This window comes from Idiotropiscis lumnitzeri, chromosome 3, assembly GCF_059441095.1.
Source record: "Idiotropiscis lumnitzeri isolate Australia: NSW breed Sydney's pygmy pipehorse chromosome 3, RoL_Ilum_1.0, whole genome shotgun sequence".
NCBI classification, from domain to species: Eukaryota; Metazoa; Chordata; class Actinopteri; order Syngnathiformes; family Syngnathidae; genus Idiotropiscis; species Idiotropiscis lumnitzeri.
Window position 1 is genome coordinate 16862697 of NC_142393.1, and position 23273 is coordinate 16885969.

A 23273-nucleotide genomic window follows, 5' to 3' on the forward strand; every position below is an offset into this window, starting at 1 on the left:
TTCAGTTGTTACCTTATTGACAATTCACCCATTGGGTGTGTTTTTCGAAGACAGTGCATTTGGTCGGCAGATTTAGATTTTCAAGTCAGCGCAAGGATTTCTGCGCATGTTTGCAAATTGGCAGACCATTCTCTGCCAAACTGGAAGGGCTGGCGCAATCGAAGGAGTGTTTTGGAGATGCGCCTTTCGTACGGGATATTGGGTGGCAGAAAGTCATTCGAAACCTTACACCTGCTCAGACCACGTCTAAGTGCCAAGACAGCAGGTTTAAGGCGATGTATTCCGTTTATAAATACGTGAAGAATGGGAATCAAACCTTCTGCATTATTGGATTGTGTTTTTATTAATCATTCCACTGGGCAAGGTTTAAAAAAGCTGTCTTCCGCCATTTTGAGACTCCTGTGGTGCAGCATTTAAAGGGAATGGAAGGAGCCTATTTGACTGGCCATGATTAAAGTAAGCTATAACCACCAATAAAGCTGCACGGGTTTCCCTCTCATTGGTCTGCCAACCTGTGCTCGTCTGAGAAATTGCCAACATCGTCTATAAACCAACTCGGTGCACAAGTTGCACTGCGCGTTATGTAAAATTCATACCCGTCGTGAAAATAAAGACCATTATGTTTAGTTTGGGTGATTACTCAGAGAAAAGAAGTTCCTATTTGCTAACGATACAATTTTGATCTTTGGTTTTATTTTGTGTAAATGGGAGAAAGAGAAAATTGATTTATCATTCCACATTTAGTAGTTAAAACATTCCTGCTTGGCCTTTGAAACCGTCCTCCACAAACTTTTGAATTTTTTTTTTTTTTTTAGGTAAATATTGTACAAAACCAATGAATGATTTTTGTTTGTTTTGATCTTTTTTTTAAACATAATTTGACCTTAAAGGGGAAGTCAACCCAAAACATTTCTTAACAAGAATATGTTAGCTCAATGTGTGTTCTTACACTGCCTGCCTACAAACATGCACTTTTAAAAAGTAGCAATTCCCATCAAATCTAAGTCAGGCGTCTTCAAAGGGTGAGTAGTTTTACTCTAATAGAGTTGTATTACAGTCAGGCAGATGTCAACATTTTACTTTAAGCATTTCCTGCGCAGAACATAAAGTTTATATCCAGGAAATTTAATTGAAATTGAAACTTGGAGGTCAAAAGAAAAGATTGCCAATAAGATGTTGTTGCTGATAGTGCAGCGGTTCACTTGCGTGACTTCTGTGTAAGCAACTTGGGTTCATTTCCTACTCTGTGACTATTTGAATGAGACTGTGAATGGTTGTCTGACCACCTTTCCCCGTCATCCCTGAACGGGACAATGGATGGCTAGACGTTAGAATATTTTTGTGGTGATGCTAGAGATTTTAATATTCATATCACCATACATTATACTGTATTGTATGTCAATGGACATCAAAGCAATTGAAGCAACACTTAGTTGTTGCAGTAAGCGAGCATATGAATCATTCACTCCAAAAAATAGCAGCAACAGGGAGCTAGCTAAAAACACAGGAAGTAGATTGTAGAAATAGATAGGTATACCCCTGAAGTTCATATCTCTCTCTCTCTCTTTCATGAGTGATCCCTCGCTGCCAGACCTCTGAACTTTTCTGTGCCGTTCACTCACTGCCTAATTCGTGAAGCTCGCTCTATCAGATTTGCTCCGTGTCTCCCAGTCGAGTCATCGTGTGAGTCATCCGCTTGATTTCTCTCGTTTCTCAATACTGCACTTTCCATCTCGTCTCCCTCCATGGCCGCCGGCTGCCGACAAATTTAGTGATGAGAGAAACAAATGGGTGGCATTTACCCAGTAGAAACATACACCACAGAAATGACATGGCTCTACAAGTACTCGTATGATCACCAGCAATAAAATTGACGAGCGTATTAGGCCCAAGAGCTCATCTAAAACGAGGAACATGTCTTGCTCCTAAAAAGTATAGTTAATGTTATTGTTATCCACAGTTTTGCACATTTAATTCAGTGATTCTTTTTCATACCACTAGAGGGAGCCCGCATAATACAAAAGATACTACAAATGAGAATCACTGATGGGTAAAAAAAAGAAGGAAAGAAATTTGTCACAAGTGTGTGTGTGTGTGTGTGTATGACCATTCAGCATGTTAGTTTTCTCTACATGAACATATGCTTTCCTCTCGGAGTTGTGTGTGTGTGTGTGTGGGTGTGTGTGTGTGTGCGTGTGACAGCAATGTCATTTATACCCAGTGTGAAAGGTTCTGACAGGTGATTGGCAGACAGTCTGGCAGCATTCGTCCTGGCAACCACTGACAACATTGTCAGACTGTCAGTGTGAGTCCGTTCCAGATCTTTTTTTTGTTGTTGTTTTTACATGTATAGTCAACTGACATTTGCAAAGTATTCCCCTAAAGGTGCTCCTTGTGACCATAACAGCCTTGCATAGCAATGCAGTACTAGCAGATTAAAAACTACGTCAAGACAAAAATGTTTGTGGAACCATATTTGGTAATTTACCGTATTAAATGGTGTTCATGCTGGACGCTGTGCGCCACCATGAGGAAGTAGAAGCAGCTTGCCGGCAGATAAATATAATTGGCTTGACAAATTAAGGATATTGTCATGATACGCGTCGGGCATGACAGCCTTTTGTTATTGTTTTCGTCACCTCCCTGCCATGTGTCTTTTGTTATTGTTTTCGTCACCTCCCTGCCATGTGCTTTGTGTTATTGTTTTCATTCTCACCAGCCACGCACCTGTTCCCAGTTCACGATCACACACCTGCTCCCCATCTGCTCCCCTGATTACCGGACTATTTATACCTCCCATGCCCTCAACCCAGTGTCGGGTCATTATCCTGTTTGGCTCCCTGTTGCTGCACCACGGACTCTCACAACTCGCGTTTCGTTCCTGTTATTGCTCGTGTCATCATTCCCTGTCCGCCTGGTTCGTTCCCGTCTCGTTTTTGTTGCCTTTTGTTGTTGATTTGTCCACGCCCCGTTGTTTGTCCCTGCTGAGAGTGGCAATAAATTCCCTTAACCCTATCCACCTCCTGCCTCCTCGCCTTTTGGGTCCACCTCCTCATCGCCGCAAGGCGATATCTTGACAGAATGACCCGACCACGAAAAAAGGACCCAGCGAGGGGCTCGCGGCGGCGTCATGGACACCGCCGCACGGACCCCCCCCACCAACCCGCCGAACAGCTCAGCGCCACGTCTGCCTCGTTACCAGCTTACCCCGCTTACGAGGACGAGCTCGCAAGGGTCGCCTACCTGATGGACTCCCGCCGCACTGAGCTGAGTGAAAAACTGGCCCAGATAGCGGAGCGGGTGGCCTCAATAGCGGGGAAGGGCGCCGCCGAGGCACCACCCCGGGAGACTCTCCAGGAGCTGACCGCTCAGATCGCGGCGCTGGAGGATCAGACGGTGGAGAGCATGAGGCAGTATTATTCGCTGCAGGCACAGCTGGCTGACCTAAAGCAGGCTGAAAAGGTTCACGCCTCCATGCCAGCTGCAACCACCCACGTAGCCTCCCCGTCAGCTGCCCACACCATGCAGCCTCCAGTGCCGGTCCCTCATCAGACGCTGCCTCCAGAGCCCCACTCCGACTCCCCGCCAGCTGCTGAGCCCCGTCCCGGCTCCTCGACAGCTGATGAGCCCCGTTCCGGCTCCCCGCCAGCTGTTGAGTCCCGTCCCGACTCCCTGCCAGCTGCTGAGACCCGTCCCGGTTCCCCGCCAGCTGCTGAGCCCTGTCCCGGCTCTCCGCCAGCTGTTGAGTCCCGTCCCGACTCCCTGCCAGCTGCTGAGCCCTGCCACGGCTCCCCGCCAGCTGCTGAGTCCCTTCCCGGCTCCCCGCCAGCCGCAGCGTCCCTTCCCGGCTGCCCGCCAGCCGCAGCGTCCCTTCCCGGCTGCCCGCCAGCGGCTGAGTCCCTTCCCGGCTCCCCGCCAGCCGCAGCGTCCCTTCCCGGCTGCCCCCCAGCCGCAGCGTCCCATCCCGGCTCCCCGCCAGCTGCCGAGCCCCTTCCCGGCTCCCCGCCAGCTGCCGAGCCCCTTCCCGGCTCCCCGCCAGCTGCCGAGCCCCTTCCCGGCTCCCCGCCAGCTGCCGAGCCCCGTCCCGGCGCTCTGCCCGCTGCTGAGCCCCGTCTCGGCTCCCCGCTAGCTGCCGAGCCCCGTTCCGGCTCCCCGCTAGCTGCCGAGCCCCGTTCCGGCTCCCCGCCAGCTGCCGAGCCCCTTCCTGGCTCCCCGCCAGCTGCCGAGCCCCGTTCCGGCTCCACGCCAGCGGATGAGTCAAGTGCCGGCTCCCCGCCAGCAGATGAGTCCTGTTCCGGCTCCTCCCCAGCTGTTGAGTCCCGTCCGGACTTCCTGCCAGCTGCTGAACCCCGTTCCGGCTCCCCGCCAGTTGATACGCCCCGTCCCGGCTCACCCCAAGCTGGGGGGGCCCGTTCTGGCCTCCCGAGAGCTGCTGACCCCCCCTCCGGCGCCTCGCCAGCGTCACAAGTCCCTGTTCCGGCGGAGCACGTCGTGCGTCCGCTACAAGTCCCTGTTCCGGCGGAGCACGCCGTGCGTCCGCCACAAGTCCCTGTTCTGGCGGAGCACGTCCTGCGTCCGCCACCAGCCCCTGTTCCGGCGGAGCACGCCCTGCGTCCGCCACAAGTCCCTGTTCCGGCGGAGCACGCCCTGCGCCCGCCACCAGTCCCTGTTCCGGCGGAGCACGCCCTGCGTCCGCCACAAGTTCCTGTTCTGGCGGAGCACGTCCTGCGTCCGCCACAAGTCCCTGTTCCGGCGGAGCACGCCCTGCGCCCGCCACAAGTCCCTGGTCCGGCGGAGCACGCCCTGCGCCCGCCACCAGTCCCTGTTCCGGCGGAGCACGTCCTGCGTCCGCCACAAGTCCCTGTTCTGGCGGGGCACGTCCTGCGTCCGCCACCAGCCCCTGTTCCGGCGGAGCACTCCAGGCGTCCGCCACAGGTCCCTGTTCCGGCGGAGCACGCCCTGCGTCCGCCACAAGTCTCTGTTCCGGCGGAGCACGCCACGCGTCCGCCACAAGTCCCTGTTCTGGCGGAGCACGTTCTGCGTCCGCCACCAGTCCGGGCTCCGGCGGAGCATGCTCTGCGTCCGCCACCAGTCCCTGTTCCGGCGGAGCACGTCCTGCGTCCGCTACCAGTCACTGTCCCCGCTGCACCTGGCCCGCCGCTGCTCCAAGTCCCGGCCTCTGGTGCGGCCGGCCCCCGGCGTCCGACGATCCACTACAGATCCAGATTCCTGCCTCGGCGGTGGACGATGACCAGCCGCCGCCTGCCGCCCTTGCCTCGGCGGCATCCGACGAACCGCCACCACTCCACGTTCCTGTCCCGGCGGGGCTTGACAACCAGCCGCCGCTCCACTTTCCTGTCTCTGCAGGGTTCGAGGACCAGCCGCCATGCCACGTTCCTGTCTCGGCGGGGTTCGACGACCAGCCGCCGCTCCACGTTCCGGTCTCGGCGGGGTTCGAGGACCAGCCGCCGCTCCACGTTCCTGTCTCGGCGGGGTTCGAGGACCAGCCGCCGCTCCACGTTCCTGTCTCGGCGGGGTTCGAGGACCAGCCGCCGCTCCACGTTCCTGTCTCGGCGGGGTTCGAGGACCAGCCGCCGCTCCACGTTCCTGTCTCGGCGGGGTTCGAGGACCAGCCGCCGCTCCACGTTCCTGTCTCGGCGGGGTTCGAGGACCAGCCGCCGCTCCACGTTCCTGTCTCGGAGTGGTTCGACGACCAGCCGCCGCCGCCGCTCCACGTTCCTGTCTCGGCGGGGTTCGACGACCAGCCGCCGCTCCATGTTCCGGTCTCGGCGGGGTTCGACGACCAGCCGCCGCACCAAGTGCCTGCCTCGACGGCGGTCGACGTCCCACCGCCACGTCTCGTCCCGGCTCCGGCGGGGTCCGGCGTTCCACCATGCCTCGTCTCCGTCTCGGCGGCGTCCGACGTCCCGCCATCGCTCCAAGTTCCTGCCTCGGCTGCGCCCGCCTCAACGCCGGTCCAAGCTCCGTCCTCTGCAGCACCCAGCGTCCCGCCGCCGCCCCTCGTCTCAGCCCCATCAGCGGACTCAAGGTGGAGTTCGGGTCGTCCCGGACGTCCGCCTGAATGGCCCCATCGGGACGCACTGGTCTGGCCACCCGCACGGCCCCCTGAAGGGCCACGAAAGGACTCGCTGGTCTGGCCCCCCGGGCATCCGCCAGACCGGCCTCGATCACGGGTCGTTGACCCACCTCCCGACCCCTTCCGCCCACCCTTGTTTTTGGGACATGGTTTTTTCTTTTTTGTTATTCTTGGGGACGGCTGGAATCCGTCCCTTGAGGGGGGGTACTGTCATGATACGCGTCGGGCATGACAGCCTTTTGTTATTGTTTTCGTCACCTCCCTGCCATGTGTCTTTTGTTATTGTTTTCGTCACCTCCCTGCCATGTGCTTTGTGTTATTGTTTTCATTCTCACCAGCCACGCACCTGTTCCCAGTTCACGATCACACACCTGCTCCCCATCTGCTCCCCTGATTACCGGACTATTTATACCTCCCATGCCCTCAACCCAGTGTCGGGTCATTATCCTGTTTGGCTCCCTGTTGCTGCACCACGGACTCTCACAACTCGCGTTTCGTTCCTGTTATTGCTCGTGTCATCATTCCCTGTCCGCCTGGTTCGTTCCCGTCTCGTTTTTGTTGCCTTTTGTTGTTGATTTGTCCACGCCCCGTTGTTTGTCCCTGCTGAGAGTGGCAATAAATTCCCTTAACCCTATCCACCTCCTGCCTCCTCGCCTTTTGGGTCCACCTCCTCATCGCCGCAAGGCGATATCTTGACAGATATGATATGATTAAAAATAATTGAAAACCTTTTGGTCAAGACGATTGATTTTTGTGACTTTTCATTTTATTGGACTTTGGAACATAGTATAGAGAACTGACTTTTACATTGCTTGTTTCCAAATGGGTCTCAAGTCTCCCCACCCATAATGTGTGAAACTAAATTACCACGTGAATATTTAGTCATCTGACTGTTTCTGAAAATGCCTGTGAGCAAAAATTTGAGGTAACAGTGATGCTAATTTACATAAAAGCGTACTAATACAGATTTTTTTCTGCCTGTGACTTGGCAGAATATGATGCAACATTTTCAAGCAGTCGAGGAATTCATGACATTGGACTCCACAGAAGCAAAGTCAAAAGGTCAGCAGAGCTTCAAGTTAGCTTTCACTAACATTAGTTTGCACTTTACTGAAGTGCAATTTGGTGACCTGGTGAAGAAGTACTTCCCCGATGAGGGAAAATCCCATCTTTACTCCTCTATAGGTGCTCGCTTATGTCATCAGTCTCAAAGCTTCTTTAGGCCAGGCAGCACGCCGCTAATTTCAACACGCCAAAATTAGGCAGTGAAACGTATACTGTAATTCTTAATCTTTGAGGTATTTAGACAAAAGCAAATGGCAGCCATGTCATCAAGGCGGCTGGTAAATGTCTGCCATTAATGCAAGGAAAAACGTGGCAGTTTTTGTGCTTTTCCTTGGGACAGTCCAGCTAATCAGAGGCAAGTGGGAGCAGCTGAGCAGTTGGAGCTGCACCTACACAACTGGATTAGCACTGTAGAAACATGAGCAGCAAAATTTTTCATCTTTACAAGAGGGAGAAACTACAATTCTATAAGCGCGGTATGTAAATTTCACTTAAAACTTCCATTTCTCACCAGAAAGGGTAACATTTAAGTTGTTTGCCAGATTTCATGACTCATTTACCGTTTTCATTCGTTGTTGTGAGTCAGCCACTGTGAGTGCATTTTCACTTAAAGATCAGGCTTCCTATTTGTGGCATGACGTACTACATGGGTGAAGCCTTTTAGACACACGCACGCAGAATTTCAGTTATGACTCACATAATTCATCCGCCTTTCAATGCCGCTTTGAGAAGAATAAAGACAGATCAGTGTGTTGCTCTTTGATATGAACACCCGCAGGGAGACAGGAAGAGGCTGTGTGGGGGCAGAGACACAAAAGACCACAGTCCCTTTTTCTTTTTAAAGCACAATTTAGTACAGTGCTTAGTGAGGTGCTTGAAGTCACCCCAGCTGCTGAATTTGCTACATAGCCTGCCTGAAATTCAAATCGAGAACTTCCTTGAAACAATTTTATCTAACCTGCTGATAGAGAACATTAAAAGTGCAAAGGGTTCCCTACACCAAACTCTGACTACATGTTTGTTTGGTATGACAAAGTGATTCATTAACCTGGTAGTGTTAATTAGCTGTCTGTTTAATTTTTATGGCATAATATTAAGCTCATTGTGAAAATTAACTACCCAGAGTTGGTTTCTGACCTTCGCCGTGCCATTGAGCAAGGCAAATCACCCCAAAAAAATAAATAAATAAATAAAAAAAAATAGTGTGGCCATCAAAGTCTTCCAAGAGATGGCACTGAGCAAGGTGACCCTGTGGAGTAGCTGAATGATATTACGCACTTGTGGAGAATAGATTACAGGCCAGATTTTTATTTCATCTATTCAGGGCAAAGTTTTAAGTTAGTCATTAATAGTTGGGAATTTCAGTTCAAATTTCAGGCCTTAAAATTAGAGCCCACCTGTTGATTTGGCATGCGTTAAAGCACAGCCAGGGAAACTGTTTAAGTTGATGGTTCAATTCATACTATATATATATATATATATATATATATATATACATAATTTCATAACATTGGCTATATTGTTGCTAATATTAAAAGTACATGATGTTGCAGTGAATGTAATGAATGGGAATGATTAGACTCACCAGCTTCCCGTCCACCTTCCCACCCATGATCCGTCTTTCTAATTTGTCCTCATTTATTTATTTTTACTTATGTAGAGTTCAATCCACAAACTACTATTTGAATATATGAATGGAAGTAAATGGCAATATCGGCTGTTCGCTGAATGGCAAAATCACGCAAACATCCCTCTGCTATATTATGGATGATCTCTACAAAATATATATGTATTTATTCGGCTTTTATTTTGAACTTGCTCATCCTCCACGGTGGCGGTAACCTATTTTGGGTCACCTTAATGTTCTTCCCACAGGATTTGCAGTTGCAATTACAGGATGCTGTTAGTTTAAAGCCAATAAACAGGAGATTAATTAAGCATCCTGAATCAGCATTTATTGGATGAAGTCAAGGCTACTCAACAACCGCAGGCATTTAAAAAAAAAAAAAAAGAGTTCTTATGCCTCAGAATTCCCATTGAGGGAATTCCCTACAGTACATTCCTCGGCAGCATGGTCCCTTCACCTTTAGGATTCAACTGTCTCAGAATCAGACATCAGGTGTTCTTGTGGGGAGCTGCCATTTCTGTGGGGGGGGGGGTGTGCGTGTGTGTGTGTGTGTGTGTTGCATGTAATCAGCTACATAGCCCAAGGTATCTCTCCTCCGTGACCCACTTAAAGTGAAAATGACGAGGAGGGTGAGAAATGAGGAAAAGTGGGACATTAAAAGTAGACATCTTCGAGGTGCTGCTGCACGCACACACTCGCCATCGCACATCGTATTCACAGAAAGTGCATTTTGGCCCTTGAGCCACCATGAACTGTTTTTGTTTACCTTGTAGAGCTTTTTACGACGTCTCCTGTTCTGATAGACAAAAGTGCAGCTGCTCATGCATTCAAGTACATGTTTTGCATGTAAAATTTGTTAAGAAGAAAAGTCTCAGTGTTCCTTTTAGGTTTGGAAAACATTTTTGATATGATTATACCAAAAAAAAATCTGTATATAACTTTTTTTATTCAAATGATTTTCCACATGCAAATAAGTTTTCAGGCAATGGATATAACAAAAAAAATTAAAACAAGTAACTCTAACTTTCCACTAAGGTAAGGCTGCCTTTTAACCTATCAGAAGCCAGAAGAAAGCCTTTTTAAGAAAAGTCATGACATGACATGATGATAACAACTGTGATTCATAAACATATCTTAAACATAACTTCATTAAACAAGTAACTAATGATCAAGGGAAATTGGGAATCGTATGTCTGGCGTGACCATGGCGGTATTCCTCAATATATGACTTCCGTGATTGCAGACGTTAACAGGGGTATTACGGCAGATAATTGTCTGACAACTCAAACTCATTTTAAAAAAGGTTCTCTCAAAACCCAAACAAAACTGACAACTTGCGTGCTCGACCCGCTTCCAAACTCGTTAAACAACTTTAGGACCCTCCATCTTAAATATCATTACCTTATCACTCACCTCTGGCACAGAACCAGCAGCTTTTAAGACCACTGTTGTTCAACCTCTATTTAAGCGACCAAACCTCAACCCAGAGTTTCTCAGTAATTGTAGATCAGTTTCAAATGTCCTCTATATTGCAAAAATTCTTGAAGTCAAAGCGCAACAGTTTAATGATGACATGGCTGCTAATAATCGATAATAACGCGACTTCTGAACTGTGCAATGTTACATGTGGAGGCCCGCAGGCATGGGTACCTGGACCTCTATTGTTTAGTATATACATGCTTCCACTTGGTGACATTATTCGTAAATATAACATTAATTTTCACTTTTATGCTGAAGATAAGAAAAAAATGAAAATAAAAAACTCGCATAATTGCTGGAATGTAATGCGGAGATTTAAACAATGGATGTCTTTAAATTTTTTGCTTCTTAACTCAATCATTGGCCCCGCTTGTCATCGGCACCTAGTTAAGGAGCCCACCCTGACGCTCGATAAAGTGGTTCAACAAAAACTCTCTGTTATATTTCACTCAACGCTGTCTTCAAGTGCACATTAAGACTATTATTAAAGCTGTGGGGTTTTTTTCTGCAAAACCACTAAAATTCAGACAATTCCATCTACTAGTGATGCAGAAATAATAATCCATGCGTTTGTTACTTCACGCCTCAATTATTGTAACGTTTTGCTCTGTGGTCTTCGCCTGCAGCTAGTACTGAATGCTGCAAGCTCGACTTCTGTCAAGGACAAGAAAAGATGATATTTCACCGATTTGCATTGGTTCCCAGTCCACTTGAGATTCCAGTTTAAGGATTTGCTACTTACCATTAAAATATTGCAATTTTTTTGTTTTTTGTTTAACGATCCAAGTAATGCTTATCTTAACCATCTTGTGTCTCATTTGAGCCGCCTGAAATGACATTTTGCGCTCAGCACTAACGTTAAATAAATAAAGTGCATTGCTCATGTGCACGTCATCTGCAGGAGCAGGTCTGAGACGTAGGCTTTGCACGCAATTCCAGACGTCATACGCATGCTAAATATTTGAACTTATAGTGCAACGGATCTGAGAGTGCGGAAAGAAATTTACATAAGTGACGTGAGAGACTGAGGTTAGCAGGACCAAATTGTACTTCTCTGTTTCCCTAAACTAGCACGAAACGGCATTCAAAATGTTAAATGATTGATCTTTAATCTGAAATTAATCTGCCACTGCTCTGTTGGGTCTTTGTTGTGTCACTGCTGGGAGTGTGATGACTACATCACTTGTAAGAAAACAACAACAACGAAAAGTAGCTATTGTATAAAGTCTTAATGTGGAATGAAAAAAAGCAACAATTGAAAGGAAGACTGTATGGGTGAACTTTTCTTGAAAGAAGTGAAATCAAAAACAGGCAGCAGAAAAGGGGATTTGTGGAATAAAAATAGAATTAAAAATAATTATAGCAAAGAAAGATATTCAGAGAAGAGTTGTGACGTATAAGTTGGAAAATTTCCAGTTTGAAACCTGTTTTTCATTTTAGAGCACCCTGTCAGTGTCAGGTTCACAAAAAAGTATTTATTTAAAAAAATAATTTAAAAAATTTAAAGGGAATGATTGAGGTAACCTAGTGCATGATCCGCATGACGGGAAGTTGAGAGTAATCAACATTGCAGTCACGAGCGGCTAGTGATCGGAGACGTTCAAATATATAATCATGTATTTTTGTATATTCTTATTTGGAGTTTGTTAGTTTGATCAACAAGGCAACGATAACATTGGCACAGAAAAGGAATCTGGAGCTTGATTTTAAAACGATACAGTGTCAGCTCTCCCTCATCTTTTTTCAAACTTCAGCGTCTTCCCGTCTTGTATCTGCTTTATTTTCCTGTTTTGGTCATATTAGTGTCACCGATGGCTCAATGCTCATCATAGCATGTGTGTGTGTGCTTGCATGCGTATGCACGTGTGCACTTGCATGTGTGTGAGAACGGATGCGAGAGCGGAGCAGAGAGAACGATGCGATGTCTAGTGGTTGTATGATAGCAAGAAAAAGTGTGTGTTACGTTACGGTCAGCCGCAGCAAACGTGAGCGACGCCATGCTTGCTTGAATTGCAAAATTACAAATTGAGCATCGCATTCTGCTTTATGTTCAATCCTGATGTACCGTAATAAGTTGTGGTTGTTGTTTTTGCTTTTTAAGTTTTCTAAAATAAAGTTGAGTTAAGTTGAGTTGCAAGGAAGCAGAGGAAAGAATGTGGAGTCGTTGTATTATTAATTGCCGCAAGATGTCCTGAAGTAGTGGAGCGAAGGTTGGGTCCATTAGGAGCAGGTTCCTGCTCTTGCTCCTGCTTGTTTTTTTTCTTCTAGTTTCTTTCTAAATGTAGGAGCGTGATTCACTGCATTCCGACTTGAAACGTCTACCTCAAGTTAAAAGCGATACTTTATTTTTTTTGTTCAGTGTTTTTAATTTGGACCCATGTCAAAGTTGCACATCTTCGGCTACTTTAAATCCAAAGAGATGCTCTCAAAAACCAAGACGGAAGTCCAGAAGTGCAGCGTAGTGAAGGAATATCCTTCTTTATAGTGACTTCCGTGATTTGTTCTTGTGCGGCTGCTTTCGCTGCACACTGACACACACATATTAGCTGTTCTGATGAAACAGATGACACTGATTAATTAATTTAGGTTTTAGAATAGGCAACTCTTCCGGGAAAGGAGAGGTTGTCACTGTTTTATAACCATTTATCTCATAAAGGGCGACTGACTTCCCGATTCCACGGGACACGGAGGTACGATCCACCGTCTACCGTTCTGCTTGTCCACAATTTTTTGTATTTCCTATTCATTATATTAAATACTCAAAGACAAATCAAATGTATCAAGATGGACACAATACCACCTGTAAACATTTCAAGAACCGGGGTGTAGGAATTCCCCTGTGGATAGTTTTTCCCTGACGAGGCCGAAGGGTTCTTGAAAATTTGACCCATGCAGGACTCCTTCACAGGCCTCCACATGCTATTCATTGGTCTCCATTTAATTTAACAGCCACTCAAAAATAATGAGAAGATATGTCGCATACAGTTCACGTGCATTGAGAATGCATCCAGGTAGAGCTGGTGCAGGAATAATCGGTAAAACGGCACCAGCAGCAGCTGTGAAAGCCGGAGAGACAGACCGGCCCGTACAAATGGCCTCATTCAGTCAGTCACCAATACCTGCTTATGCGGCGTGTGTGTGGGGGTGCGCATGCGTGTGTGTGCGTCATCATCTATACTCATCTTTCCATTGACATCTCTTCAGCATCTACACTTGCGCTGAATTGTGCCATGAAAGGTCATGAATTATTTTTGGGCAAATACTTTTTGCAGTGTTTTGTTTACAAAAATGAAATGAATCCTGTCTTCTTTTTGGCTCATCCATAAAGTTAGTAGAATTTTTTTTTTTTTTTTACATGTTTGAGTGCATAAGACAGCTAAAAACACTCTACAGTCAGGAATAAGGTCGAAAAAGCCGGCCAAACGAAACACAGTAAACCCGGTGACTCTTCACTTTGCTGTTTCGGGAGAGACACCACCACCTATTAAATATTTACTCTTTCCCACTATTTATATTTTAAAAACCGGCATCAATTATTGAGAAATCAAGTGCAACCCTTCGTGTTTCGCTGTCACACGGTGTTCTTGTCTTTTGCAAACTGCCAGTCTTCTGCACTGTCATCTTTGAGAGTTATAGTTTTTTTACTGATGACCATTTTTTTTTTTTGAATGAATGCAAATCATTTTCCATCCCTTATATGCTGCTACTGTCTATCTTAGACAGTTTTGACTACCATGTGTAGATTTGTGTCTTAAATATAATTTCTCTAATTATCTACAGCAAAGGTCATGTCCGAAGACACAGGTGGTCCCTATCCTAAATGAAATAGGAAGAACTGTGTCAATTACCAGTGACCTTTGTGTTACTTTTCTTTTTGGAATAACATTTGCATTGGTCTAAATAATCAAGAAGAAATACAGAGAAGAGTAGAAGTAATATTAAAAGGAGTTCGTGGGAGCAATGACAATGAGGAGATGATTTATTCTCAAATTGAGTTTAATTCTGTGACATTCAGCTGCTGTCTGCCTTCTCGTTCTATTTCTTCAGTATATACAACGCACACGAACGCACACACGACACACACAGATGCACACCATTTTCCCGGTCTAAATAACATTAGCAGCCAGCAGTAGTGGCTAAATATAACTCCATGCATTCTCTTAAGGTCTATCTTCATGCAGTGACACAGTACAGTAACACGACCAACTGTATTCCCCGAAGACCCTGAAGGCATCATGCTGCCTCAAAGCAAACGAGTCGTTTTCAATCTGCCTGTCTGCACGAGTTACACGCTTCCTCTCTCAATTTAGAGTCATTTTCTTTTTCAGTTGATGATAGCACACTGCGGGTGCACCCTTTTGCTGATGTTGGCCTTTCATTTTCTTAATGAATGCATCCTTTCTTGAGTAGCCCTTTGCTTTCTTTGCTACTTCCCCGTTTCCTTTTCAACCACAAATGGGATGTGTATGGGATGTTTTGTGCAGGCTGTATTGCATTCATGTGTCGCAGTCCTTACCTCAACCAAATGTGGTGTAGGGTTGAAGCCGCACAAGTTGCACACTTGAGTGTGGCACTGTGTACAGGAGTTGTAGTTAGGTGGGTCGGAGCCAATGTTCAGTTCTGTTTTACACAGAGGACAGTTCACTTTGGGCTTCACTGGCTCCGGAGCTGCACTGGGAGCGGTCGCAGGCTCTTGCTTTAGCTCCGCCTTCTGCACTTGTGACGGCATTTGTCGGTGTTGCTGCCCTTGAAGTTGCTGTGGATCTTTTTGCGGAAGGGAGGACGACTGCTGTTGTGGCATTCCTTGTTGTTGGGGTCCAGTCTGCTGCTGTGGTTTTGACGCATGCGGCCCGACCACCTGGCTCGCTGCGTGCGAACCCCCCATTTGGCTAGGTGCATGGGGGCCGCCCATTTGATTTGGTGCATGAGGACTACCCATTGGAGTCGGTCCATGAGAACCCCCCATGCCAAATGGTTTGGCACCTGAGACCCCTTGTTGTGGCTGCTTGTTGTCAGGGGTCGCATTACTGAACACCACCTTGCCTCGAGCAGGAGTGGAATGAGTGGAAGAGGTGGGCAAAGGGTCTACATTGATTAAAGTACTGGCTTGGTTGAGCAAGGAAGCTCCAAAGCCAAATAGCTTGGTCAATCCATCCTGGGCTGGAGGATGGGGCTGGGTCTTGTGAGCTGGAGAGGAGCCAGCGCTTCTGGTGTGGTCATGGTGCCGTGCCATAGATTGGTGCATGGGAGAGCCACGACCCAAATCTGGTTGAGAAGGTGCTTTTGTCAAGCCAGGGAGGGGTACAGCACCAGGGTGGGGGATCCTTGGACCACCAGGCTGGTTGGGGCCCCCTGCTGGACCTCCCGCAGGACCTCCCGCAGCTCTTGGACCTTTCTGGGAATATGAGTCAGGCCTCATACCCTGATGGGAGGGACCTGTCTGGCTCTGTGGGCCACTGGTAGATGTGTGACTGTGTAAGCCTTGTGAACTATGAGGCTGTGTCTGGGGCCCTGTCTGAGACTGTGGATAAGGCTGCTGCTGAGCCTGCGGATACTGTTGAGTCTGAGGATATTGCTGACCCAGGGGTCCAGACTGCGACTGTGGATAAGACTGCTGCTGCTGACCCTGGGGTCCGAACTGGGATCCTGGGTAAGACTGCTGCTGAGCCTGGGGTCCGGATTGGGACTGTTGATAAGGCTGCTGCTGAGCCTGGGGTCCGGACTGGGCCTGTTGGTAAGGCTGTTGCTGAGCCTGGGGTCCAGACAGGGACTGTTTATAAGGCTGCTGCTGAGCCTGGGGTCCAGATTGGGACTGTTGGTAAGGCTGCTGCTGAGCCTGGGGTCCGGTTTGGGACTGTTGGTAAGGCTGCTGCTGAGCCTGGGGTCCGGATTGGGACTGTTGGTAAGGCTGCTGCTGAGCCTGGGGTCCGGATTGGGACTGTTGGTATGGCTGCTGCTGAGCCTGAGAATACTGTTGAGACTGGGGATATTGCTGGGGGTGCGGATGCTGCTGGGAATGATGGTACTGTTGAGACTGGGGATACTGCTGAGACTGAGGGTACTGCTGGGACTGCGGATGCTGCTGGGACTGGGGGTACTGTTGGGAATGAGGGTACTGCTGCGAATGGGGATACTGCTGGGACTCGGGATACTGTTGGGAATGGGGATACTGTTGGGATTGGGGGTGCTGTTGGGATTGGGGATGTTCCTGGGCCTGGGGATATTGCTGGGATTGAGGATACTGCTGGGATGCCGGGTATGACTGGGACTGGGAATATGTCTGTGACTGTGGGTATGCTTGGGACTGTGGATATGGCTGTGACTGAGAGTAGGACTGATTCTGGCCATAGAGTTGATTCTGCGGTTGTTGCTGCTGCTGCTGCTGCTGTTGCTGGGTGGGCTGGCTATGTGCCAAAGGTTTGGGCTGTGCTGCAGTCGTCGGCTGTGTTGGCTGAGGTGTAGTCTGCTGAGGCTGGACGAGAGGTTTCGCTTGGTGGGACGGCGAGTGGATCTGTTGCTGACTCTTAGAACGAGGTGTGGTCATATCAATGCCAAGGGCTCTCTGCATCTGACAGTTAAGACAAAGCCATTCCTGGACCTGCAAATGGAATGCAAAAATGATATTTTAACTTCTCAGTTATTCGACTTTTGATCCATTAGTTTTTACTGCAATTGAGTTCACTTGGTAAAATACAAAAAGGCATTGGTATACGTACTGCACTGAAAACATTTACTATTAAATGTTGGTGCTATGTTTACAAAGGAAGTGAAAGGAAGAGATTGGTCTTGTTGTTTTTATAAATTCAGTTGGACACATAAAGCTTCTCGTCTGATGCAATAAGTATACCATTTTCCTGCTGCTTACACAGTGAAATCCTGTTAATTATATTCTCCACCGGCTAACCAAAGGCAATTTCAGCCAGTCAATTTACAAATAACCTGTATGTGCTATACAAAAGAGATATAGTAGTTGGGGGTCTACTAAGATGGACAGAAAATATATAAACTATCACAAGACTTATCACATGATGATGACTACCACCGCAGGCTCTTATACACATCCTCTTCAACATAAACCACAAGGAGACGACAGCATATTAATTCAATGCCTAGCAGATAATTGGACAACTTCACATAATGAACACATTTCTGTAAAAAACGACAACACAGAAAACAGTTTTGACCGGAATTTGAGGCTGAGCTCGGCCGTAGGTGGCTGTCGAGAGATCATAGCAACTTGGCTGAGAACAATTTTAAATCCATATGGGCACACACACAGGAAGTTATAAACGAGACCTGACCAGATATAATGAGAACGATTATGAAATGAGCCTCACCCTTCAAAATCCCTCAACATCACCTCTCCTCTTCCTCCAGATGATAGCTGAGGCTTAATTAAAGACCTGGTTTCCCCTTGCTCATGTCTTTTGACTTTGGAAAAAAACCTCCCCTGTGGAATACCTCCAATGTAAAATATGTCGAGCTGCTCGTGTTCCGTCTATCCTCAACGCTTTGCATCAGCCGCTAACTCTCCGCCACCATACAGACTGCGATTTTAGCATCTCTGCAGCTTGAGCACAGCACTGTAAATCTCTTCACGTTGCTCCCATCCCCTTTCGTTCCCACAATGCAGTGCGCAAATATACAGCAATCTTACACCCACCCTCCACTAGCGAATCTCCCCCACAGTGTTGCTCCAGCACAATCATTCACTTTGAGAGGATGATATAGAAGGTGTCTACAAATCAAATTGCGTCCAGTGCTAGTGTCGTACCAAGATGCTAACTTTGCAAAAAAAAAAATAATGCGTCATTTACTGTACCGATATGCTTATTATTATAGTTGTGGTTTATTGTAGGGTGGAACTGTATTGCAGCAGTCTGTGATTCGGGTCGTATCGAGTAGCACTCCCTCTAATCCAGGGGTGGGCAAACCTTTTGATTGCTGGGCCACAATGGTTTCTAAAATCAGAAATCTCTTTATTGTCATTGTACTCAAGTGTGCAACGAGATTAGAGAGCTCCCCTCTCCAGTGCAATACAGCTAAGTGGGGTAACTAACGAGTTAGCTCTCTCTCAGGTTGGGAACCCCAGACTAACTCGTATTATATCGGAAAATAATGATAATTGAAATAAAGGAGGGGGAAAAAAACTGAACTGAACTTATTGGACCGGTTCAAAACATCAGATGATGTATTTTTTTTTATTTTTTAATTATTTAATTCTAGCCAACGCTGCACATTTTTACCATTTTCACGATATTTCATCTTAATAATTGGTTTATGGAGCGTCTTCGTACTGTTGTATCAATCATTACAGAATCATGAACATTATTTTGGATCTTATTATCTAAGGGCTGGTGACGCATAAACTTGACATTGAATGATGGTTTGATGAAATTCTTTATAATTGTGTGAAAGAGAGACAAATTGATTCCCATCAAGCATATAAATGAAAAATGAAATGGAAAAAAAATAATTCAATACAAACATGAACGTTTTCTCTCTCATTACCATGAAAATGTAGTGAATTGAAAAGTTGAGTGATTTTTCCCATCTTCTTTTTAAGCATTTATCATGATCAATCTCTGGAGTCTTCACTTTTCGATACATCTGGCGTCTTTACTTTAATCTTCTGTAGCCATCTACAGCCATATCATTTACTTTTTTTTCCCGTGTGCTGTTTATCTTCCTCCTCTTGCGCTCACTGATCAGGTTCTGGTCCTTAAAAAGCTAAAGAGGACGATGATTTGAAAGTCATTTTTTTTCTTTGCTGTAGCGGCATCTGCTATGTTGAGGAGGAGGATTTGTAGATAGGACGGAAAATAACTTGATTCCGAATTACATTACTAATACTGTATAACCACCATGGCATTGTGCTCTTGAAGGAATGGCAAACACAGCCCGGGATGCGGGATGAGGAGAAAGTAAACCTCGGAGGCAATCGACTCAGCAGTTAGTTAATCTGGTTGTGGTCGAATCAAGTCGCGCTTCATTAACAGCCGGGCCCCAAAGACTATCACTTCTGTTCCAAAACCACATAATCCTGGACTAACTGTGATGGGTTTCCCACAGGGACATAAAACCCTATCAGGACTCCCTCACTGCAAAAAAAAAATTCCATGTAATCATAGTATCCGCCTGTATTCATTCTAATGCAGTGGAACCTCTATAAACACTCCTAAAATAACATTATTTGGATTTTCAATAAAATGATCTTATCAAAAATTGTGCAACAATTTCACCCTTCAAGATGGTAGCATATCACACGAGCCATCAGACAATTGGACATCTAAACTTTGAATTCAAAAGTTTGAATTCAACTAAGCCTCCAGTTATTTACTGTGGTTACTTCCTGTGTTTTGTGTGTGTGATGATACTGCAGAAAGAGTAAAAATATGATGAGAACGCCACGCTGGGAAATGGATGCTACAGGCAATTGTTCTTGCATCTTTCTTTTGTCTACACATCCTGACATACTTGAGCGGTGGAAATCTATCTGTTTAAAGCAGCGGTGGGCAAACATTTTGAATGGCGGGCCACAATGGGTTCTAAAATTTGACAGAGGGGCCGGACCACGAGCAGATGGATGGAGTGTTTTGGTAACCTCACCTCAGAGGAAAAAAAAAACACATTTTAAATGAACGTGAACAAAACCCTTACAACAATATATATGTCTTTGAAAAACCACAGTATTTAGAAAATAAAACATGAACAAGGTTTTTTCCTTGAATTTTTTTGCGAGTTCGGTGGGCCGGATTAAAACATTTAACGGGCCATATTTGGCCCCGGGCCATATTTTGCCCACACCTTGTTTAAAGCCTCCATTGACTCGAATATATCTCATTGGGTCGTGGAGGGACTTTGTATACCAAGACGAGAGGAGCTAGCCTTTAGCTAGCTCCTGAGCTAATAGATAACAATAACTAAACAAGCTGCACTGGATAAAAAAAGGTGTGTGTGTGTGTGTGTGTGTTTAGGGGGGGGGGCTCAAATTCTTAAATAGTGGGGAAGAGGCAACTTGTGTCCAACACCTAAATGTGTCACTCTGTTCCATTTTAGCCACACCCAAGCAAAAACAAAGACCAAGTAGCCAAAATTAAAGGGGTGACACAAACATGCACACCCCGACATGCACACACACTTACACGCGCACGCACACATGCGCGCACCTTCTTCGCAGCGATGCTCTTTCCACAGATTCACAGTATTGCTAACAAATTAATTAATGAAAGTGTGCTTTGGCATATCTGTCAGAATAGTGAACGCAATATCGTGGAGTCCCAACAGAGAATGGGGGTCGGAGGCTGAGTGTACGTTCCATGGCGCAGAGTTCAGCGAGACTCTATAATCCAATTTGTCATTAATTAACCTGCAGACACAAAAGGATATGCAGCGTACAGGAGGTGGATGGAGGAAGAGCCAATGGAAGAGCCGACGCATCACAATGGAGGCAAATTCACAACTTCTATTCTCACTCTTTTGAAGCCATTTTCTCGAATTAAACTCGCGTTTCCTGATCAGTGCTAACCAAATGGCAATAGACTAATGAAAGTCATGTCAAGTATCGATGCAAATGCAAAGTAGAAAAGCAATGTAGGCCAACTGCTACGTTGCGTCGCTGCAGTTATGAAACATTACACCATTGGTGCCAACCCACCAGGAGCTCCCTTTTCAAAATGGACCCTGAATGTCTCACCAGATAGGGAAAAGTCCAACATTGTACAACATCTAAAGTTGCATAACACTTGAGCGGTTGAACCACTTTCTACATGAAAAGAAGCTCTGTTAGGCAAGCATCAAAGGATTACCTCTGCATGTGTGTTTTACTTTTTCTTTGCCTTCCACATTCCTATGGTGGCGACGTAACCTCAAGTTGTATGTAAATCAAAACGTGCTGTCATCTATTACTAGGCTACAAGGAAGCGGAAATGAAGTCATAATTACATATATTTGTATGAAAAATATGTGTAGGTCATAAATATAAAACAATCAAATGAAAACCAATGAGTACCGAGCGAGACTACAGGCGAAAGACGCACTCCACCCTGAACTGGTCACCAACCAGTCGCAGGGTACACACAGACACCATCACTTAGTGGGGACCAATCCTACACTGCCCGCGCACAGATCAGGCAAGTGCACAAGTACGCCGTCAGTGACCCCAAATTTTATCATATGACTTTTAAAATGCCTTTTTTAAAATAAAGGTTCATTCTATTTTTATATTAAAATCGGCTTGTGTTTAACCTGAGACGTTCCACAGTGATTGTGAAACATTGTTAATGAAAATTAATACAAAGAATGATGTCATTATATTTAAGTAATTTAAAACAGTAAATACGTGACAATAATTGGACATATTTCCATTTTGTTTTATGACCCTTTGCCCTTTATATTTATGCTTACCCTCTAATGCTGCCTCAAGTGCAATCACTTGTGCCCTAATTTAAAGTTGATGTTCCCTTTTACAGACACCCCCGTGCCAGGAGAAAGTGACCACATCTCATCTTTTCAATTTAAAGGTGAGCGTAGAAGTAATACTGCAAGTGTGAGAATGTTATGTACACGCGAACACACACTGAACCTTAACCACGAGGCACATCACAAACATGAAAAGCAAGTTCTACATACAATTCCACAGCAGCTCTTACGTGCACCACTGAGGTGTGTATTTTTGAGCAAGCATGAAATTAACTTACTCTAAAGGGCCATACATGCTGGAAGGTGTCCAATGCCTGTTAAAACGTAGTGGTCCTATTTGTATGATAAATCATTTACTTCAAGGACACCTCAGCACATTTTAATGGCTCCTCATACATGAAAACCATCCTGCGGTGGTTCCCTCGTTCGTTCGACCAAGCCAAGCCACGTGAATTTGATGATCTTAGCACTCTAAATGGAAATAAGGGTCTCGTTTAATCAATACAAGAATGTCCCCGTCACCATTTCATGTATAACACATGTCAGGGCTCCCTGACGTTTGCTCAGCCTGACACAAAGCGGACATGACCGGAGCGTCTTCTAACTTGGGTTGTGCTCGCTTTAAATTTGATCTGCTGCGTGGCGCCCCCTATAGTTATGTGGTGGAACTTGAATTTAAATGTTAAATTCCAAAGGGTGCAAATGGGGTTGGCAAGACCTTCTCACAAGCACCTACCCACATGTTCAACCTAAATTATAATATTTGTTCCATGAAATGTCAATAATTTAACGGGTTATTCTCTTCATTTCCTCGCATTCCTCTTTGCTGCCCTGCTTTTAGTACGCGTATGCTGCTGATGCATTTTTAGCCATGGCCTTCAGAATCAGCAGTGCTGCCAATGTAACTTGAGCGATATCAGCAAGCAATCAGATTTTTATGTTTGCTTCAAAGGGCCAGCTCCAGAAGCTGACTTGAAATAAGGTCCGTATTTTCCTGCCCTGTTTTTGTCATGTAATATCTAAATATTGACTCTGAACTGTTCCAGAGGATGTCTGTGGCACTATTGTGTGCTGTTATATTGTGTTGATATCTAGTATGGATAATTTCTATTATTGTTACGTGATTGTGAGTAATCCCAACTGCTCCAAACGCACAGTTCACTGCTCCGTATTAATAAAGTTGTTTGCAACCTATAATTAAAATCCAAACGTGATTTAAAAACTATTTTGCCTAGCTAAAAATGATGGCATTTTCTGAACTTTTTAAATAAATCACACCTTTTTCACAGATTTACAAAGATGAAGTTAAACTGCAGATTTTATGTATAAATACATTACACATGCATTATATGCTTTCTGGTTCAAGCCCTGAATATGTTCAGGTTGCTGAAGAAGGAATGCCCGGAGAAAGAATGCTCCATTATCTTCACGTTCAAAGAGGCTGGTGCGGTTTAAGCAAGATTCAGTGTGTCGTATTGTAAAGTAAACGCGTCCGTTAAAGCTGTTTGTGGTCGAGTGTGGCAATCCAGAGCGTAACACGATAGCCCGTTACATGCTGTACAAATCTGAGCCTGGACTGCACGC

At 46.0% G+C, this 23273-nt stretch overlaps 1 protein-coding gene across 4 annotated transcripts in view; it reads right to left on the minus strand.

Annotated features, from left to right (window-relative positions):
• The window catches only part of bsna (bassoon presynaptic cytomatrix protein a), an 86092-nt gene that overhangs the window by 38514 nt on the left and 24305 nt on the right, over window positions 1–23273 (minus strand). For all 4 annotated transcript variants that reach the window (XM_088289841.1, XM_088289839.1, XM_088289838.1 and 1 more), the window contains exon 3: window positions 14785–16866. In XM_088289841.1, the coding sequence (XP_088145967.1) occupies window positions 14785–16866 (2082 nt within the window). The remainder of the gene's footprint in view (window positions 1–14784; window positions 16867–23273) is intronic.